We start from the raw sequence: 22,599 nt of genomic DNA, 5'->3' as shown, positions 1-22,599 counted from the left end.
TTTATTATTTTGCAGGATGTTACCAGTGGAAATTTCTTATTGTTAAAGAAAACAAAGGAAATGAAGGTACCTGTATAGGTGTCGCAAAATATCCTGTGAAAGATTATAGCCATCGAACAACGTCAGATATGTGGTTGTATCGAGCATATAGGTAAGATACTAATTTCCAGATTTGAATTTCCTTTTTTAGTTTACAAATTTCGTTTACAGATGTACAGAAGCTTCTGTATACTGTGATAGTACATATTTTTTCATTAATAGTTATTTTAATACAGTTATAACAGTTTCAAATATATAGAATGTGTAAGGAACAGAAAATAACTTTAATGAGAGTGGATATATTTAACACATATCCCGAGCTAAATTCAGTTTATTTATGTTCCATATTTGTAAATGTCGCGCATAGTTATCCCAACGTAGGTAATATACTCGAAATGCATTGATTTCCCTTTGTAGCCAAATTTTTCGTATAAATTAAAAAATGAAATGAAATATTTCTAGTTAACGTCCAGCGATTATGCCCTTTAGGTTAAGAGAGACGGATGATTAAGGCAAATAAATGACTATGGAATAATTGGTGGAATGAGAATGTGGGAGGAAAGTGATGAATGGGGAGGAGAAGGAAGGAAAGTACCTCAAGAAATCGGACGGACACGAGTATAAATTAAAGAAATAATTTCAAAAATATATTTTTAAACCTAAGTTTAGGCCTCTCATTGCTGCCAAACAACAATTGACTGGGTAGAAAAACTACTTTGTAAATAAGGATATTATATCTGGAATCTATGAAGTTCCGTGCAAATGTGATAGTATCTATATTGAGATAATGCAGCCAACTAAAAGCAAAGAAACCCATTAGTCACTCTAAAGAGGTTGGTTCAGCAGTTTATTCAAATTTATCTTCTTTAGGAACGAGTTTATTTATTTTTTACCTTCTGCAATACCTAATCCATTCTTTCTAAATACCCTAATCAAGGCGCGTAAAAGAAAGAAAAAAAACGAAATTTTTCAACCACAAAAGTTGGAACAGAACACAGCTTAGGTATGTAGATTCGCAATAAGTTGTGTTCTATTCAATTTTTCTAGCACATAATATTTAATATTTTTAATAATATGTTCTTTGCTTATTGTAACTTATTCCAAAGTAATTATTTTTTTCTCGCGGTTCATACAGTGGTAAAACCCAAATAAGTCACCGTACATTATGTGGGAAATAAGATCTGAACTTCCGAGATGGGAGAGATATGTCGCTTGCATAGTTTTTAGTTTTCACAAGATGTATAGTTTTTTTATTTGAAAAGCAACCTTTGGCTAAATCGGTAAGATCGGAGTATAGTCGAAGTAAAGATCTGAAGGAGACAATTAATAAGAACCCTGACTGGATAAGCTTAGCACAGTATAGAAAATAATTGCACTCTTGTTTCTGCGGCATTGCACTTCCAGCTTCCTTAATATAAAGTTTGTTTCTGTAATTCTAAACTGTCATATTTTAAATTATTGCATATGCAAAAGAAATATAGAGATGAATGACTCACTGTATTTATTATTTGCTATATTGAATTGAATTTCTTACACGAGATCTTAAATATTTTGCAGTGGAAATCTGTACCATAATGGAGAACTGTCACTAAGCTTGCCAAGTTTTACTCAAGGAGATTATGTCACCGTAGTTTTAGATATGGATTCACGTACCGTTAGCTTTGGTAAAAATGGAGAAGAACCACGCCTGGCATTTGAGGATGTCGATGCTACAGAACTTTTCCCGTGTGTTATGTTCTATAGCACTAATCCTGGTGAAAAGGTAAAATAATCCATTCAATAATCATTATACTCATAAAATATTCCTTTAATTTTATCCATTTTTGTTTTGCATAAATATCATGTACAATCAAAAGCAATAGTATTTTCCTACCGCTAGATTTTGATTCATCAAGAACTTCGAAATAATTTACCAATTTTATTTTTGTAACACAGAAAACATTTAGTGTTCGCTCGAATATAGTACGAGATATTTGGCATAAAAAGTGTCGTAAAATTCAAAATCGTATTAAAATCGCAGCGTAGCTGTATACACCTGATATTAAAAAAAAAAAAAAAAAAAAAAAAAAAGTTTATTTGATATCATGTACGACTGTACCATCTCTATCACTTGCCTGACTCACCAAGTTCAGTTGTATACAGGTACTTGTAATGCGTCATGGTATGGTTCGATATGAAGTCTGTTAAGTTTAACGTTCCACGTTTATGCCAGCTAGGCTAAAGGAGACGGCGATGATGAGAAATGAATTAAATGGTGGAATGAAGAAAGTAGCAAGAAACGGGAAAACCCTGAGAAAACCCACGCATACGGTGTTTGTCCACTACAAAGCTCATTTGGCGCGAGCTGGGATCGAACCAAGGACCCTATGCACTAGAGGTGAACGCTCTACTACTCAGCTACCGTGGCCCACTTGGTTCGGTATGATTAGCACTTAAGATATGAATATACTTTTCGTAATCGTCAGAAGAAAATGTAATAAAGACTGACATTTAAATCTTAAAAAAACCTTAAAATTGACATATTTTCCATTAGATAATATTTTCGAGGTGTATGTAATATTTTATGTAGTTTTTTTATATTTCCATTCAAATCATTGTAAAAACTTGGGGCCTGTTATATTCGAAGTTATACTATGTATATTCTGGCAAATACGATAATTCTGAATATTTCACCGATAATTATACTCAATTTGAAGTGGGTGTTCCAAAATGATGTTTCCAAATTTGATCGCGCATAAGTCAGAAATGGAGATAGGTAGAAAGGTACGGTTTGTTTAAACAAATTCGAAATAATATGGTTTAGTATAATTTTATTTTTATGAATTCCATTATAATGATCAGTAAATCTTACTATTAAAATTATAATCATGCAAAATGTGTAACCTATTTTGTAAATGACTATTGTGTATGTATTTTTTTTTTCAGGTTAAAATGACTGACATGCAAGTACGAGGATCGCCACGTGAACTTCTTGCTGGTGACCCCTACTGTGCGCCACTTCCAGCAGTACTTACTGAAGGTTACATTAATTTAATTAGAAAGCTTCATTCGTGTGAATTGTGGACACAACAGGTAAAAGTCTAATTTTTCATGCTTTATAAGAACAGACTATGTACATAAGGTAAACATTTTATTACTGTCCCTTTCAGTTTATGCCGTTAATGTGCTGTCCTTTTTCTTTTTTTTTTTTTTTTTTTTTTTCTTAATCGTGTAAGAGTTTAACTTTAGCTGTCGTGATTAATCCTGTCCTCTGTGACACTTCGAAGTACTTCTCGGTTGGTACATGTATAGGGCAAAATCGCAGATGTGCTCTTTGAATCAGAATTGGAGTTTAGTGTAGAGGTGGCAACGCCATCTTACAAAATCAAGATATCAAGCAGAACAGTCTTTCTGTATGAGCTTAACGCAAGATAGAATCTTATATAAATCCACATTACTTCTGCAGTGAATAATTATTTCCAAAATTCTGTTCCCTTGTGGTAATGAATTATTGATTGATTGGTTAGGGGTTTAATTGTATCGTCAGCAGCGAGAGAGGTGTTAGTGAAGAGTGCAATTACCGGGTATATATATATATATACTATGTTTCAAAACAACAGCGACAACGTTCGAGAAGTGATTCCTGGCACCAAGATAAGACCAACCTGGATGCACAAATGCTTCCTTTCGGAATTATAGGCCGCTGAAAACATGAAAAAGAAAAATGAACTTTAAATGTCCATAGCTTTAAAACTTGAGAAATCACCTTCCAAATGTTGTCGGTGTTGTTTCGAAACACGCTGTAATTATATCTATATCTATATTTGTCTATCTATCTATCTATCTAGCTATATATATATATATATATATATATATATATATATATATATATATATATATATATATATATATAACAACAACAAATATGTCTATTTCTTCTGAAAGAAAGTGGGAAAATCTTGCCTTTCATAGCCCAGTGGCTAACGCGCTTATAGCCTCAAATTTGGTCTTTGATGGAAGTGCCGGGCTGGAATGAAAACTAAGTAGTAGTTTAGATCCAACATTAAGTAGTTAGTCCCGTCTCTTATAGTTGGAGTTTAAAACGGACGTTAAACTCAATCAATCTTGTGTCTCAAGTTTTTTTAGAGCCTTCGTTTGATTCTGAACTTGATGGGTATATCTATAAGTTCAGGGGCAGGAGTTCTTGTCTCGCAGCATGGGTGAAAAAAAATGACTATGAGCTAAGATAGTCTTCCTTCGAATCTTTTAGTATCGCAGTGAAAGGAAGTGTTAGCCAACAATTCTGTTATTATATTTGTAAATGTTCAGATATTTATTTTATGTGAAATTTAGGAACGAAACTTTTTTCTTTCTTCGTGAGATCAACAGAGAGAGAGAGAAAGTACCAATACTTCACATACATGATACATTCTACATATGTTGTTATATTCAATAACATTTCTAATTGCGTTAATGTGAATTTGGCTAAGTGTAAACACGACTAATAAGATGACATTGTTTAATCGTGTGTTTTTGTATGGTTTTTGTGCCTATATACTCTGTGGCATAAAACAGGTAATATCTAGTTTCATGAACAAGAATTTGAATGCATGGTATCCTGTAACTCCATTGTATGATGTTCGTAAGGTTGGTGGTCGTCTCGGAAATGATTTTCCAGACCGGAGTTCAAATTGATTAAAGTGGTAATTTTAGATAGAGATTCGGAAGGTTTGCAAGTGAATAAGAAACTTTGTTGCATTATTCTTAGATTCTTCGTTCTTAAAATGACATTCAAAATGTAGTGGCAAAAAAAAGGCATACATAGAGCAGTACTCTTTCACCCTTTTTAGTGTCTAGGAAGGTAAATTTGGTCTAAATATGAAATACTATGGTAACTAAATCATTTGAATGCCCTATCAAAAATTCCGTAACAGACCTGGAAACAGTCCATTCAAATCGAAAATTAAGTTGTTAAAATAGAACACGGTAAATTTTATTAACAATCGGAAAGTGTACAAGAAAATGAGGAAGACGTTTCAAATATTTTACTATGTTTTCTTTGCACATTAAATGACATTGGAGACCTTTATCTGTAAAAATGACATTGTATGTAAAGTTATTCTTGTCATAATTCCGACGCTATTTAAGAGCAGATGGCACCTTTTCGCATAAAAAAAGTTTGAAAACTTTAGTTTCTTGTTTTCTTGTGCATATCTGATTCTGGATTAGAAATTACCTAACCTATTGTAAAATAATAATAAATAAATAAATAAAATAAAAAAGCTAATCGCAAAACACTTTTATGAATTACAGAGGATTAACAAATTAAAAATTAATACTTTTCTTGATAATCATCAAAATGGTAATAAGAAACACATCAGCATACAATATAAATAGGAATTAGGTTCCTGTTTTCCCCTGTTGTTCCTTTCTTTATTTGTCAATTGCTGTTACTCACCTTTTTCATTATTTATAACTAAGCTAACTTCCAAACTATCGAGTATGTTTATCATCAAGCAAACAAAATTGACAGAGTATTATAATCCACCAAGACTTCTATTCGAAGATAATCGGTTACGTTATTCATTAATTGTTTAATTGATTTTAAAAAAAATGTAGTGGGCAAACACCATGTGCGTGGGTTTTTTCGGTCCCTTTCCTCCCACTTTGTTCACTCTACTATTTCATTCATTTCTTATAATCACAGTCTCCTTTAACCTAGCCGCATAATCGTGGGACGTAAAACTTAAAGATTTCATTTCATTTCATGAAAGACAAAAATCTGGTAGGTAATCTTTATATATTTATCACATTCATTCCACAGATCGCGAAAGCAACGAATATTATGAAATGAACGCTGGTAGTTGTCGGCATTGTACCGTGCTGTTTCTTGCCGATTATAGTCACATTTTCCTACCATTCCATCCTGAACCAGTCGTTTCACAATTTCAGATCAATTGTTAAGAGTCATATGTAGGAGTATTATCTGTTTTTTATTATACAGGGTGTTTCAAAACAACCGACAACTTTTAGGAGGTGATTTCTGACACCAAAATAAGACAAAAAGTATAGACCAACCTGGATGCACACATTCTTCCTTTCGAAGATAGGCTGCCGAAAACATGAAGAAATGAACTTTAAAGGTCCATAGTTACAATACTATGGGATCTATCGTAGTCAGGTCAAGACTTCACGTAGGAACTAATATGTGCACTATCCAAAAATAGATGTTTCAGAATCCTGCCGAAACAATTTTTATAGGGGAAGTTTGACTATGGGCTTATAATTTGAAGTACTCACCAAGTACCTCTATAAAAATTGTTGCAGAAGTACCACAGGATTCTGAAACTTGAATATTTGAATAGGGCATATACTAGTTCCTACGTGAAGTCTTGACCCACCTACGGTGGGTCCCATAGTATTGGAGCTTATGGGCCTTTACAGTTCATTTTTTCATGTTTTCAGCAGCCTATAACTCCGAAATGACGGATTTCTGCACCCAGGTTGGTCTATGTACTTTTTGTCTTATCTTGGTGTCGCGCCTTTGGCGTGGGAGACCCGGGTTCGATTCCCGGCGGGAGCTCATGTGGTTCGGATTCCACGTTAATCAGTAGGTCCATGTATCATATAGCCTCGCTGCTGAAAGGGACGCTAAACTAAAACCAACCCAACTCAACTCGTATCTTAGTGTCAGGAATCACCTCCCAGACGTTGAAGAAGATGTTTTGAAACATCCTGTATGAAAGAAAGAACCTGCATTTAGGTGTTTATCCTTTTCTTTTCTAAAAGGTATTATGCAGGTTACTTCGATAAAATATTCAATATGGCGCATTTTTTAAGCATATCTCCGTATTTATAAATTGCTTTTCTTCCTTTGATTTTAAGGTAAATGATTGTCTTCTTGAACGGTTGAATCAGACTCGAGAGCTTCTCCCTCTGCCATCTGAATCTGAGTCGTCGTTGACGGAAACTTCAGAACCGGCTTCCAGAAGAGATTCAGTGGAAACACAATCCGAAGAGACGTCTGAGAAAGAAGAAGGTAAAAGTATATTAGAACTATTTATTCCAGTACACATGAAAATACGCCCAGCAGAATATAGTACCCATAATCGCTACGTTAATATTTCTTTTTTTTTCCCTCAGTATACGGAGGTAAGTTGATAAATTCTTAGTTTTATGGAGAAAGCTGACAAATATCCAATAATGCGTTGTAGTTTTATTCAATGATCGGCTTGAGCCCTTCGGGGCTTCATGCCAGGGTGCTTTTACTCCGTCTTTAATGTAATAAACTTTTCACATTGTTGCTACATTACTTGCAGACCAGTCAAATACGAGCTCGAAGATTGATTCACAAACCAGGCTTCTTTGTAAGCAATGTTAACGTCTTATTATCGAAATATGCGCCCTTGATGATAATTTTCAATTTAAGGAAGTACAAAGTCCGGAGAATAAGACGAGTGTTCGTATATTTGAAACTGTCTCTCTACTTAGAACATTATTTTTCGTGTTTTGTAAAATATATTCGCACAATACTCTGAAGAAAACTCACATAACATGAATTTATCGTATAAACCGAGTAACAGTTCGAAAAATCATCTGACTGACTGTATAAACTACTTCATGAATAATATTGAGAAAAGCAGGCTATATTGTATTATTCGTTTACAGGTGTAAAAAAAACATATAGAAAACACAAAAAGAAATATTAAGAAAAGGCTAAAGAAAAATACTAGGAATTCTAAAATTGAAAATCCAATATTTGTACTGTCAAAACATTTAAAAGAATATCCAGGATATAAGGCGGAATTTTGTCAAGCCGAATATTAATTTGAAGAAAAAGTGCAAAAAGTTGGAGCAGAATTAAAACAGATAAACAAAGTTAAATATATCGTGGTATTTTGGATGTGAATGTTGATGAAATCTGGTTGGTTGCTATACAAGCTGATTGATGAAAAAGGAGGTAATCACCAATTTTTAACATTTTTCGAACGAGCGGCGGTTCAGTAAAACTGACAATTGACATTACCTTTCCTTTCCTGGTTGTCATTTTTGTTGCAAGGTTTGTATTTTTCAGACATTATTTTAAAACAATGGTAAAACAAAAATCTTAAGCGAGTCCATGGTGAAGCTTAGTGCAACATAGTTAGAACATATTAACACAAAAAAGGAAGAGAACTTCTAACAAATCCTATGGATGATCTTCGACGACTCTACCGCTTTATACTATTAATTATCCTTTCTCCAGTTTTACAGATCAATGTTTTGATTTTAACAATGGACTCATAGTTTGAAATATCAAGACAACATACAAACTAATGATCAGTGTGTTGAAAAATCTATATATAGTAGGATAAAGAACTAACAAACAGTATTATTGGTGAGTGGTTTGGTATCAGTTAGTTCTTGTGTGTGTCAACGAACAATGAAGTTGAGAAATGGGTGGCTTTAAACAGTTCTGGAAACATCAGAAAGTGATTTTGAGTGCAGTCAAGTCCAACGAAAACATCAGAATAGTCTTATATATATATAGAATGTTTCAAAACAACACCGATAACGTTTGGGAGGTGATTCCTGACACCAAGATAAGACGAAAAGTATAGACCAACCTGGGTTCATAAATGCTTTCTTTCGGGGTTATAGGCTGCCAAAAACATGAAAAAATGAACTTTAAAGGTCCATAGCTCCAAAACTAATTTTTTCATATTTTCGGCAGCCTATAACTCCGACAGGAAGCATATGCACACCAAGGTTGGTCTATACTTTTCGTCTTATCTTGGTGTCAGGAATCACCTCCCAAACCGTTGTCGGTGTTGTTTTGAAACACCCTATATATATATATATATATATATATATATATATATATATATATATATATATATATATATATATATATATACAGTGGACCCTTCATCGGACCCCGTATTAACTGAAAATTTATCTTAAACGGAAATCCATGAAGTTAGGCATGAAACACATGTTAAATTCCCTTCATTAAACGACAAATGTGTTACTTATACAATGGAAATCAAAATAAATCTTTTAACGGGAAATTTCAAGCTCCGGAAAGGAGCGTTTAGAGAGTTTACAGACGTCCTATTAGAGAGGAGCGTTTAGAGAGTTTGTAGACATCCTATTAGAGAGCAGAGAAAGGAGCATTTGGAGAGTTTCTAAACGTCCTATTAGAGAGCAGAGAAAGGAGCGTTTAGACAATTTCTAAACGTCCTATTAGAGAGCAGCGAGTGGAGCGTTTAGACAATTTCTAAATGTCCTATTAGGGAGCACCGAGAGAAGCGTTTAGACAATTGCTAAACGTCCTATTGGAGAGTAGCGAGAGGAGCGTTTAGAGAGTTTCTAGACGTCCTATTAGAAAGCAGAGAAAGGAACGTTTAGAGTGTTTCTAGACACCCTATTAGAGAGCAGCGAGAGGAGCGTTTAGAGAGTTTGTAGACGTCCTATTAGAGAGCAGAGAAAAGAGCGTTTAGAGAGTTTCTAGACATCCTATTAGAGAGCAGAGAAAAGAGCGTTTAGAGAGTTTCTAGACATCCTATTAGAGAGCAGAGAAAGGAGCGTTTAGAGAGTTTGTAGACGTTCTATTAGAGAGCAGGGATATACAATACATTATATTGTCAGTAAAACAGATAGTAATGTGCAAGCCGAAAGAGACACAACGGATATAGATGCCTTAATTGAGAATGATGCAGAAAGACTGAGAGGAGAAGAGAAAGTGCTGGAAGAAGAGGAATATGGCATTAAGTTGGAACAAGGGGAGGGTACGGTAAAGACTTATCAAGATACTGTCAACAGTTTGAAGGAACTGCAACAATTTTCCTTATATTAAAATAACATTGATAATGGTTTCTCAGGTTAAAGTGTTTGTGGAAATTAGAGCAGCCAAGCAGTAATGTGTACAGAAATCCCTACTTGACTAACAAAATAAAGTTAACGTTTTTCTCTGTTCATTATAAGTTTTGCGTGTATTAATTTATAGTAGTAATATACTGTAAATTGAATAATTCTCGTACAGCATCTTATTTTATCTCAGTTTGTCTAGTATAGGCATGTATATGATTTTTCTAGCATGGTCTACCTTCGCTAACTGGAAACGTATATTTAGTGGAAATTTTTGCAGTTCAGTTCCGCTTAAAACAGGTTTTACTGTATATTTTTGTAATTGTAATTTTGTTCAATAAGAACAAAAGCTTACTTTTTTCTCTTCTCTTAGTGGTTTCACAGACAGAAGAAACGGGGTCTGAAGAAGCTCCCGAGCAAGGGAATAAGGAAGATGCATTGCTCAAAGGAAAATATTTGCCAATAAATTATATGAACTTGGAACAATTGTGCAAGGAAGTAAGTAAATATCTATTAAAATTTAAAATGTCAATGTTCTATAGGGTAATTTATTTCATGTACTTATTTGTATTATTTAAAGTGTTTCATGTAGAAGTTGAGCTAATTCTGTTGAAAAAAATGACAAATAAGCATTTGTTCGTTTGTTAACATACGTTTGTTCTGTACCTAGTGATACTTAGTGCATATGGAGTAAATTATCTCTGCTTTCCTAATCATAACAATTCACTCTAAGTAGATACCTTGTTCTCAATTAAATAAAAAATACGCATTTACGAAGTTGTTATTTAGTTCGTAATTGCTTAATTACCAGGCCATGCAGATTTTACTTATTTATTATTATTCTGATTATTCTGATCATTATTGTATATGTTGGCTTGAGAATGAAGTGGTAGTGAGGAGGATATGGTAGTGTGGAAGTTTGTAAAAAACTAGAACAGGCTTGCACTGAAATTGATTCCTTGGTTAGTAATTGTAAATGACAGATTACTATAGGTTCTTAAAGCATTAAGCAAGCATGTTAATGTAATAGACTCTCCCATCAAATTCCATATAGTTGATGACCCATAAGCAACTGGAGACCGATGGTTTGTCTTTATGAGTTTTTGTGCGACATCAAAGTTAATCTGTGCCAGCCCTTTGCAATCCCTCTGATATTCCGACCTTCCAACTTGGAAAAATGAGAATTTCTTTGTACGCTCCATCTTGTGGTATTTATCTGATTCTGCGACCGAGTTGACTCTCTTACTACACAGCACTTAGTAGAAGTTAAAATTTTGGAAATATTTTATTGTATATTTTTCAAACTTCCTAGATACATGTATGTACAAAGATGCATCAAAAAGTACGGAGAATTTTCGATTCAGTGGAAAATTTCAGAGATAAATATCTGAAACTCTTTAACACTTGGTATCACACTAACATTCGACATAGGAACAACTGCGATCCAAACATGCATTATAACACCAAATCGTCCTTGCCCTTTGCAAAGAAATGTTGCTCCTGGTTCCTTGTTGTGCTTCTTGCAGTGTATCGAAAAATATTATTTCGAGCCTCTTTAAAATTGTAAAAAGAAATCTCATGTAACCTTCGGGTTTTTTTTTTTTTTTTTTTTTTTTTTTTTTTTTTTTTTTTTTTTTTTAAATCTCGTAATCATAGATGAATCGAGTCTCGAAAGTTGCCTTCTCCAACCGCGATATTACGTCGCCGTTCTGGAAATTAAATGATTACATCTCGTATTTTGATTTTATCATTAGCTGATATTTAAGTATTCATTTTGAAAATCTTACAACTACGCGAGTTTTCGGTATTAAAGCGAGGAAATCATATCCAGTTGTGTCGCTTTATATCACCATATTTTTCATCATTCTCTCGAAGGTAAAATACGGAAGTAATACCATGCATAAGCCGAAACAAGTTAATATTCTCGTATTTGTCTTCTCGTTTTTGTTTGTTGAGTATAGCGTCCGTTTTCAGCACCGAAACTGTATGAGACGTGTACCTACAGTTTAAGATGGAATCCGAACCACCGTAATGCATTCAATACTGTTTCACGCTGAAGTGAGTCCGGGATAATGTTTACCAGGTGCACTCGCTAACCACTAGAACAGTGGACGAGAGTTCCTTATTCTTTATGTTCGATGTTGATGTATGAGAAGGTCATATAGTTTGTCTAAAGCTGGTTACCCTTTGTAGTCTTATTGATTTTTGTAGTGTTCGTGCAGGGCCGGCCCTAAGTAATTTGCCGCCCCATGCAATGGCATCATTTGCTCCCCCCTTCCTTCTCGAGAAAGAACAAAACTTAAAAGCCACGATTTTAAGTATGCTACCCCGTCATGACCAACGAAGAGGAGGGGAAGGGCACTCGCACTCAAAAAGACCTAAACACTACAAGTACAGTCCCGTTGTGTCTGTTTTCTTCTTTAAGTAATAATCTATTATGTTAGTGAAAGATAAAACAAAAACACCTGCAGAGGACACATGGTAATCCTTTTTATAGAATTCAATATCGAAGTTCAATCTCAATATATCAGTTTGCAATTCTAGTACAACTAACTCTTTTATCTTTATTTCTTGATTTTCCCTCTACATTAAAACAAATGTTTCAATCTTCAATCATAAGGAACTTGTTTGTGACAAGACTACTTTTCTTATCAAAACTGTGATAACTAACTAAATGAAGTAGATCTTCGCTGCTGTTCGAGAATTGAGTTATTGTATTTTAAAACAAATAAGCAATTCACGCTGGGATTTGTTTGACCATTTGCTTTAGCACTGTCCGTGTGACAAAGTAATGCGACCTAAACATGATTTATAAATGTAGTATTCAAATAGAAGTTCACCTTAGTAAATTTAACTTGCATCATCATGAAGTCTGTTTCCAACAAGAAATATTTATATTAAATAATATATGTATGACAGTTTTTGCTGCCCCGCACATAATGCACGTGTTGCAATATGGTAGAGCCGGTCTTGTGCGTGTGTTTAATTTTGATTAGCCTGTGGAAAAATATACGTATTCCTGTTTTAAAATGTCCTTTGGAAACGAAGGTGAACATCTGTCCAAAGTTCAATGTGTGACATTCTTCGATGAACACACAACTATGTGAATTAAGTTGTGATACAGCTACTAAGTAATGTAACAGCAGTTGGTTGATGAAATTGATGAACTTCAGTTAGCAAAGTCTGCATCGAAGTGTGACTATACCTTATTCACTTGCCTTCGAATATTTGCTCCGTCCTGTATCCACTGTAAGGAGTTCCATCTCGCTTGGGTTTTGTGCATTATATTTTTCGGTGTAAGTTTCTTTGAAACAAGAAAGGATTAATTTAAGTATTTATTATTTGTTTTAGGTGTGGCCCGCGTTAGCAGTTATAGGTGGTGTAGATAGGGGACTAAGAGTTGGAGGTCAGTGCATTCACAAACCATCTGGACGTAAGGCGATTATTTTAGGAACACTGAAACAAGGACTAGCATCAGTTAAAGTCCAATGGGACGACTCAGAAGCTAGCATAAGGTGAGTTATATTCAAAATTTGTACTTAATATGGTTGAGTTGATTTTGAGTTTAACGACCCTTTCAACAGCGAAGTTATATGAGTCGGGACCTACTGAGTAACGTGAAATCCGAATCGCATGAGCTCCCGCCGGGAATTGAACTCTTATCTTTCACGGCAAAGGTGCGTACGCTAACCGCTAAGCCACGAAGGAGCTCTGTACTTAATATGGTGGAATGCAAGAACTAACTATCCTTAATAAATTAACTATCCTTATAAACTAATGAAAACTATCCTATTGTTGTACAATATGCGCCTGCATAATGTTATTGCATGAAAATCCTATAGTAATATTATGTCACTATGTGTTAACGTTTCCTTTCCAAATATATTTAATGTAGAACGGTTCAAAAATTGATCTATCAGTTTAAAAAATAGTTTTTGAAATGTGAAGAATATATGCACTTTCAATTTTACGTTGAGAAATGTTAGTCAAATACTGATTTATTACATTACGAAGGCCGTTCGGAAAGTAACCTGCAATTGGTTAAAAAAGAAACATCAAAATAAATAAGAAAAATTTATTATACACATCTGAAAACTACTTCTTTGCTCTATTTTTCAACATAGTTTCCATAAACATTCAAGCACTTATCATATCTCTGCACTAGTTTAGAAATTCTATCAGCATAAAAATCTTCCGCCTGCACCTTGAGCCAGCCTGTGACCGCATCTTTCAGCTCCTCATCATCACCAAAGCGCTGAAACTATATAACACAGTTCCGGAAATTTGTGGAAAATCATGGGAAAGTTCCGAGATTGTGAAACGTCGATTTTCACCAACTTTTACATAAATTTTCTGAACGAGTTTATTAGTGACCACTGATGGCCTGCCATTCCTCTCTTCGTCGTGAATGTTTGTTCGTTCACTTTTAAATAAACGAATCCATTCACAAACAACTCCTTCACTCATCACACTTGATCCATACACAGCACAAAGTTCCCATTGAATAGCTGCGGCCGAATATTATTTTGCCGTAACAAAATGTATAACAACTCGCACCTCGTACTTGATGAGGTTTTCTATTGCAGCACACATTTTGAGACGCTACAAAAGTGGAACTAATGATCAGACAATCTTACTCTACCACGGCTGGATGGAGACTGATCTACCACGCACGTCTGTGCAAAGATTGTAGCACTGTCCCCTCTACTTTACGCACAGTGACCAATCGGAGGTTACTTTCCGAATGCGCCTTGTGTATGTTGTAGCATGTGATCTGATTACTTATTGAAAAATTGTAATAACTATTATTTTTAATATTAAGTAAAATTCATTCTAGACTTGATTTTGATATCAGAAGGTATTCTTTCATCCTACCGAAATAGTAATCATCTGGTTATGTTAAACACAAGCATTAATTTGAGAGTGAACTATACGTAGACTCAAAATTAGTGTTTGGAAAGTTCCTTTTAAGGATCTGAATGCTATTCTGTTCCTAGCCTTGAACGAGGAACGGAACGCATTAATTTTGCAAAAAAAATAAAAACTATTTTGCTTTTTTAAAGGAACCTTCCATAATCTGGTGACTTGATACCATAATGTTCTGAGATTTGATTGTTTCCTTTCCAGTGATGCTCTACTGACTAGTTTAGAACCATGTGATCCTCTTCCGTTTAGCGCTCATAAACTTACTGGTATATCAGCCGATGTCTTTCACCAAATTACTCGTCTCAGTGGGGTAACAGACGAGGTAAGAAACATTTTTAGTTTTATGGATTTTGAATACGTAAATAATATGACCTAAAAATATTTATGTCCTTTATCACTGTTACTCTAAGAATGAGAGAAGAGTAACAAAATATGTATTTCACAATTTGCAAATAATTTTTGATCTTTTGAGCCGCGGTGGGTCAGTGATAGAGCGTTCACCTCTGGTGCATGGGGTCCTTAGTTCGATCCCAGCTCACGCCAAGTGAGCTTTGTGGTGGACAAACACCTTGTGGGTGGGTTTTCTCGGGGTTCTCTCGTTTCCTCCCACTTTCTTCATTCCACTATTTCATTCATTTCTCATCATCACCGTCTCCTTTAGCCTAGCCGGCATAACCGTGGCACGTGAAACTTAAAGATTTCATTTTTTCTTTGTCTTTTAATCAAATGTGTTAGTAATAGTGCTTAATTAAAATTATGCTTATATACTGTTAGTTGTATTACTCCTAATTTGGAAATTTAGATCAATAACCAGAATTTTTTCTTTGAAGAATGAGGTAGGAAAATCCGGAGAGAAGAGGGAACATTATTTAGAAGGTTCTCGCGCTGTTTTGCTTGAGTAGTTTTCGATCCTTTTTAAAATATTGTTTACGTATGGAATATCCTGTTATTCCAGTGTAAAACTTATAATAAGTACGAGTAAAAATTATTATAAGTGCAGTAAGTACTGTATTTCGTAACGTACATTACGTATGTTTGTTGACACAAATTTTGGCGTAAAATTTGGGGTGCGTATTATTATACGCTAGGAATTTACTTTATCGGTGAGTAAGAAAGATTCATTTTAAGCCCGCTTGTAATTAACTATCTAAAGGAGTGTGTAGGAACCAAAATAATTACAATAGCTTTCAAATTTGTATTCTGAAATGCTGTTTACATAATTTTGCAGATTTCAAATTCAGAAACTTCTATAAATACCTTATCTTGAACTTTTATGAAGACCGGAAATTTAATTTCCATTTATTTTATAATTTTCCTAATTTTATCCAAGTCATATGCATAATATACGCGAGAAATGTTAATTCTTACGGTTAAGTAAATTCAGCGAGTAAAAAAGTGCTTTTTAGCCCCTATGATACGTGAGTCCCTTCCTTACCCTGCCAGAGAGTTGACTCCTACGTTACCCAGCCCGTGTCTGTTCAACTCAGCCATCCATCCTATGAGTTCCGTTGACTTCGTATCGACAGAGGATATAGTATAAAAGGGAATCATTGTTTTCTCTTTCTCGTATATGTGATTCATATAATTCACCTGTTGTAGGTATTCGTCGATATAAACACTAGGTTGTTCAAGCATAGGAAGAGTTGTGGTATAAGCCATGTCGACCTCAACTAAGAAATTGCGGATGGTTAACGTAATGATTAACGCACAATAGTAAACGGAAGTTTCCAGCCAATCCAATCTTTTTCTCATTTTATTGAATTCTCACCTAAAGATAACATGATGTAGTAGAAAATTGGTTGGTTCCTCAGTTTCGTATGTAGTGCAATTTAGTCCTGTTAGCTTTTCTTAAAGGCTCCTAAATGAAAGGTAACTAAGTGCTTCTTAACATTAAAAAAAAAAGTATTTTATTTAGCCGCTTTATTCTTAATCTGCACTGGTACAGTTGACTTCACTCCTTAAAATATAACATCCATTAATCATTACTTATCAAATCACAATAAAATCTCAATTTCTTTATCTACAACTCATATCCAAAGCTAGAAATACAAATCCAATCCATCTGTTAACAACTAAATTTTATCTTCCATAATATTTGCACATAATATCACTTACTTTCCTTATCAACAGCCATTGTCCATTTTACGAGCACTTTGTGCCCCTTTTCTATTCCAGCATTTCTCTCCTGGTACAAAAATAGAACCTGTAATGCAATCCGAACTCAAACGAAACGAACACCAATCTGTTTAAAAGTTAACTGAGCCAAACTAATGATTAAACTGAAGAACTCTTTAATTTTTTTTATTCTTATCGTAATCTTCTTGACAATATTCACCTTTAGAATCTTTCCAATTCATATAATTATTATATTCTTTCTATTCTTTGCCCTTACGACATATATTATATTTTCATTACATCTTGTTTATCATAACAACCTCTTGTTAATCTTAGCAACTCACAGACTATCTATCATTAATCTCAGGCTGCATCAGCATGTGCGTTCTTTTGTAACATTTCCCGCCAACCTGCCAACAAGCCCCAAAAATAGATATGGTTATTACATGAAAATAAATATGGTATTCTCTGATTGATGGCAGATCATTTATTGCGAATTGAAACCGTAGTTAGTTTCCATTTATTATGGCCCCTTGATAACGTTTTTATTTTGGGGTCAGAAATAAACACGTTGCAGTATTCCCCTTTGTTACCGGTTTTCCTCTACTACACCTGAACAAAATAAAAAAGAAAGTCAAATTTCTAGTTTAACGCCTCCTCATGATTATGCCCCTTAGGCTCAAGGAGACGGGTGATTAAATCAAGTAATGATTATGAAATAATTGGTAAAATGATGAAAATAAAACCTCGAGAAAACCCACTCGTATGATACTGTTCACCACAAACTCACATGGTCTGGGATCGTATTAGAGATCCTTTGCACTAGAGGCGAGTGCTCTACTAGTGAGCCACCGTGATTTCCACCTTTCATCACTTATCATACAATTCAATTAATTTTAAAAATTGGTGTTCCAATCAACTTCTCAAAATTTATGGTGTACGCAACTTATTTCTGATTTTTGAGTTCTTTCAAAAATTACTAAATTTTGACACCAATAGTGAGTTTTCTACTTGGAGAAAAGAAAGTGTAGATTCTAAATTGAAAGTAAGAAAAAATCAAATTATGCTGGTGATAAAGGTTAGTTTTTCGCTTTTTTTCAGTATAATTATGTTTAATATTATTTTCGTCTCCACTTCTTCCAAATTTCCTCATTACTTACGCGTTCCCTACAGCGATTCATATTTACATTTCGAAGGCATCTAGTTGTTTCTTATACTTTCATTGTGATGTTCTTGATTGGATATATTTTTATTTATTTATTTGTTCATATTAATTTTTTAAAATTTGAAACTAATTAATTATAATTTATTTAGTTAATGGGGCCTTGGTGTGAAGCCACACAAATAGAAGGAAGCAGTGGGAAAACTCGGAAACAGTTATCGTCAGAAAGCGTAGAAGATAAACAATCTATTTGTTCAAGCCTTAGTGCTGTATTTAGTGGTATTGAGGAGAGTAAAAGCACTTCAAATATATCCACGCGAACTGTTGAATCTTTAACGAATGAAATGGTGTGCAATATAATCGAAGAAGTAACCAAAAAAGGAGGAAATGGAAAAATTCAAGCAGGACAAAATTCCATGTGCCCTTCTGCCTTTGATGTGCAAGAAGCGTCCAAAGTTTCTAACAAGAAGTTCCTCGAACAAGAAATGGTGTGCCTATGTTTGTCATTTCTCCAATTTGCTGCGCTGAAGACACTAAACACATTGCTGAGTTTTGGCAGATATTCTGAAATGTTGCTTGTACCTAAAACATCGGGGGAAGTTGTGATTAAAAAAGAAGCTTCAGAGGAGAGTGAATCGAAAAAGACGGCTTGCTTTCTCGAAGATACTGCATTGAGAGAATCCTTGAAGTGTTTAATGAGGTACGTATATGTATGTAATGGAGTTTAGAATTAAGTAAGGTCACTTTGTAAACTAACTCTACACAAGTGAAACTGTGATCTGCATTCATGCATAAACCCATATTTAAGGAGCAAAACAGTGGCGTAACTGAGGGCCTGAAGTGGGGCAGAGTTTGGGGACCCACCACGAAGCAAATACCAAGAACTATAGGCTACAAAAAATGAGCTGAATACGGAATATCCATTTCCCTGAACAACATTATTTACTTTAGAAAAGAAAAATATGCTCTGGATGAAAATTCATCCATTCTAGCAACATCAGTTTAAAAAATCATCTTAGCACTTGAAGGCTAAGGAAAAATAATTTTTGCCTTTTTCGGTTTGTATTAATTTTAATTGTAATTTTATTATTATATTCCATGGATGTATTAACCATTGTCTTATACAGGGACATAATATAGTGGGAAGTTAATAGGCATGGGAAGGGGGTCCCAAAAATAGTCCTGCAGGGGGGGGGGGGCGACATTTTTGCGTTATGCTACTGGAGCTAAAGTAAGCTCATGTTTACTTTTTGTTTGAATTTCTCTTCGCTTGAATTCACTCGTGGTTGGATTTAAAACGTACTCCTACTTAATGCCTAAAAAGATGGTCAAAGCTCTAAGTATTCCTCGTGGTGTCAATTTCGCAGTGTAGAGTTTAAGAAATGTGTATAGAAAATTATCAGTGATAGGAAGAGAATTCAGCTCAAATTGTGAAACTACTGTTTTCAAGAATTTCGAGAATTTTCTTTGTTATATGATTAGTGTACGCTCCTTCGGCACGGATATTCTGTTCAATTGCAAGAGAATAGCTTTGAGACAAATTTTTGAGGACCCTATAACTAAGCATCATTCGTCCGAATTGTAAATCATTCCAAATTCTATAAACAACCCATTTATGCATATCAGATTATCTGCCACTGCAAAAAGGCGGGAACACCAAGTTGTCGTTTACGGTATGATGTACTGATGTTTGGTTATAATTAAAAAAAAAAAGACGAAACCCAAGTAATTCTGCTTGCGTTTTTGAAATATTTACAAAACAATTCAGTTTTGCGTGAGACAGTAACTATGGTTGGAGTTGTAATATAGGTGACGTGTAATCAAGATTTTCGCGATTTGTTGCCTTGTCATTATAGCATGTTGTCAGTTTTACTGTCTGTTCCGTCGATAGTTTTGAAACTGGGAATCAGAATGCGAAACTAGGCACATTACAGATTCCAAATTTAGAATAAACTGTGGTGTTTTGGTTTACTTGAGATTCCTGTTAGTTTTGTTAAGAAAAAGTAGCAATCTGTTACTTGGTCTCTAGGTTTCCTTCATAACTATGGTAGTGCAAATGGATAGATGGGTGAGATTTATGCAGTTAGCTCTTAAATAGGGGGAGCAGCATGAGAAACAGTTCTGTGGTGCCCAGGACTTATCCACATATACATTTGATTCATAAAATGCCACTTGTACGCCTTTTTGATGAGCAGGAGAAGGAGATTCTTGGGGACTTGGTCCCAACCTTACCGTACATACAACAGAATAGATTTAGTGAATTAACACATTTCCAAGACATCGCTTAATACAAGAAACACACGAAAATGCACAAACGGTGTTCGTGATGTATGGGGACTTGCACAACACACACTGCAGGAACAGACTTTGTGATCATACTAGCAACTGATTGGCACAAATAATTGCAACTCCACTTCACCAAATAGGTATCTGTCCCTTTCTCTTACACACTCTCTGCTCTGAACATGATAACAACAGCTTTAGAAAGAAGGATGTGCCGATAAGAGCAGCGACAACAATAACTTGCAGTCACGCGGTGCTAAAATTGCGTTTTCAGGGAAAAATTTAGGTGATTGTGAAAAACGGTTTCCACAGTCAACAAGGCACTGAAATCCATGGAAATCACATGTTTTTTCTTTTGCGGAAATTTCCACTGTCGCATAGTGTTATTGTTGGTAGTAAAAAAACTTAAATTTTTATTTTCGAATATTTTTGTAAGGTCAGGTCGAAAATTCAGTCATGTTGGTTATATCCAGCCTCGTATTCTGAAAATAATCTTGATCATATCAAGGAATATATTATGAGTCTTCTTCTCTACGCGAGTGTTCAATTTGGCCTAATAGAATTACTTTTTGATATTTTTAATAAGTATAGGTTGTTCATAGTAAAGGTTGGCAAGGAGTAGTTGCTTTCAATTAGTACACACTGTTGTCTTAAAAAATTGTTATCTTTGTACTAACATATGAGAATAGCTTAAAAATATTTAATTCTTATGTTATATATTATAAAAGAGAAACAATATCGGCGTAAAATAATGTTTATGGAAGGGAAAAAGTGTTAAGCCAATCGTAATTGCACTGGACTAATTATAGCGTAACCAATTGTCTCCTACATGACTTTATGTCTGAGTAAAAGTCTTTGCCAGTTGCTTAGATTTACCACTTATCCTTTAATCTTGCAAACCATGGCACTATATGTCAGGTGCGGCTACATCTGCTACTCTAGAAGTTGTAACAGGGTAATTTATGGAACAGGCCCAAAGTAATTTTAGTGCTTCTCCAAGTAGTTTTCTTAAATAGATCTAATCTCTTGGACTGGTATCTTACATGTGGAGTTAATACCTTGTAATGTATGTGTTGTATATAGACCAAACTTTACTAGAAAAAGTATAACCACTTTGAATTCAATACACGAAATTAATAATGTAAAATCTATTACGTTGAAATTACCCTTAGTAATAACTATCTCATGTTCATTATTGTTAAAGCGCTTTATATATAAATGTTCAAGAATGTTTGATGAAACCTGGTTCAGAGGTAATAGTCAATATGAAGCTTTTCCTGTCTGGATACATACTGTAAAGAATTTGTGGTATTTTATTTTATTTATCTTTAGTTGATTTATTATTATTATTATTATTATTATTATTATTATTATTATTATTATTATTATTATTATTATTTTGCGTATAAAAGTAGGATATGGATAGTACTCTCATTTTGTAATCATGAACTTCCAAATATGATTCCCAAATCGAATTTTCTGCTTGGAAAATTCCTGTCAGACATAGAACTTGATTCATAACAGCTTTTTCGTATTCCTGTCCTTTAATCATGTACTCATTCATTTTTATTTTTCTAATATTACAGTAATATATTTTTATATAATATACAGGGTGTTTCAAAATGAATATCGGGATTTTAAGGCTTCGTAGTATTTATTACATTTAACGTACAATTATAAATAATACACCAAATAAAAGAGCAACTCAAACATTTTTTGCTACAAGTGTTCAATGTGAGTACCATTCGTCACACGGCACACATCGAGTCGATAGGCGAGAAAGGCCCATAAACTTTCCGCCATATGGCACAAAACACATTCAATTTAGGGGAGTCTCGTTGCAACTGTATTTTATGGTGATTTGCTGAACCCAGATTCAAACATGATGGGTTTTCGCATCGCCACTTAGGTGAAATGTCGATTCATCACTGGAGACGACACATTTCAGAAAATCTTAATCGTCATGCAGCAACATTCTACTTGCAAGATTGGTACGTAAATTGTAGGCTTTAGAGCTTGTAGCAACTGCAAACCATAAGGACGTAGTTGTAAGCGTAAAATTCTCCACACAGACGGTTGCACTGTAACTACAGATTCAGTTTCTGCAACATGTGAAACACAAAAAGCTTTCTGCTCACTAGTCGCCATCTTATCTATTAGCGCTTTCTAACGGCAGACAGAGGAAACAGTGCATGCGCATGCGTGCATCTAAAACTGAGTTGTTCTTTCATTTTATGTATTATTTA

At 34.4% G+C, this 22,599-nt stretch overlaps 1 protein-coding gene across 2 annotated transcripts in view; it reads left to right on the top strand.

Moving 5' to 3' along the window:
- The window catches only part of LOC145666394 (putative E3 ubiquitin-protein ligase HERC1), a 255,934-nt gene that overhangs the window by 134,413 nt on the left and 98,922 nt on the right, over positions 1–22,599 (top strand). For both annotated transcript variants that reach the window (XM_081733597.1, XM_081733598.1), the window contains exons 31-38: positions 16–151; positions 1,597–1,801; positions 2,965–3,111; positions 6,904–7,057; positions 10,241–10,365; positions 13,219–13,382; positions 14,995–15,115; positions 18,223–18,770. In XM_081733597.1, the coding sequence (XP_081589723.1) occupies positions 16–151; positions 1,597–1,801; positions 2,965–3,111; positions 6,904–7,057; positions 10,241–10,365; positions 13,219–13,382; positions 14,995–15,115; positions 18,223–18,770 (1,600 nt within the window). The remainder of the gene's footprint in view (positions 1–15; positions 152–1,596; positions 1,802–2,964; positions 3,112–6,903; positions 7,058–10,240; positions 10,366–13,218; positions 13,383–14,994; positions 15,116–18,222; positions 18,771–22,599) is intronic.

The sequence above is a fragment of the Thermobia domestica genome, chromosome 12 (genome assembly GCF_964235325.1).
Source record: "Thermobia domestica chromosome 12, izTheDome1.hap1.1, whole genome shotgun sequence".
Taxonomy (NCBI): Eukaryota; Metazoa; Arthropoda; class Insecta; order Zygentoma; family Lepismatidae; genus Thermobia; species Thermobia domestica.
The sequence above is the reverse complement of the archived record's forward strand: the minus strand, read 5'-3'. Positions and strand labels throughout refer to the sequence as shown.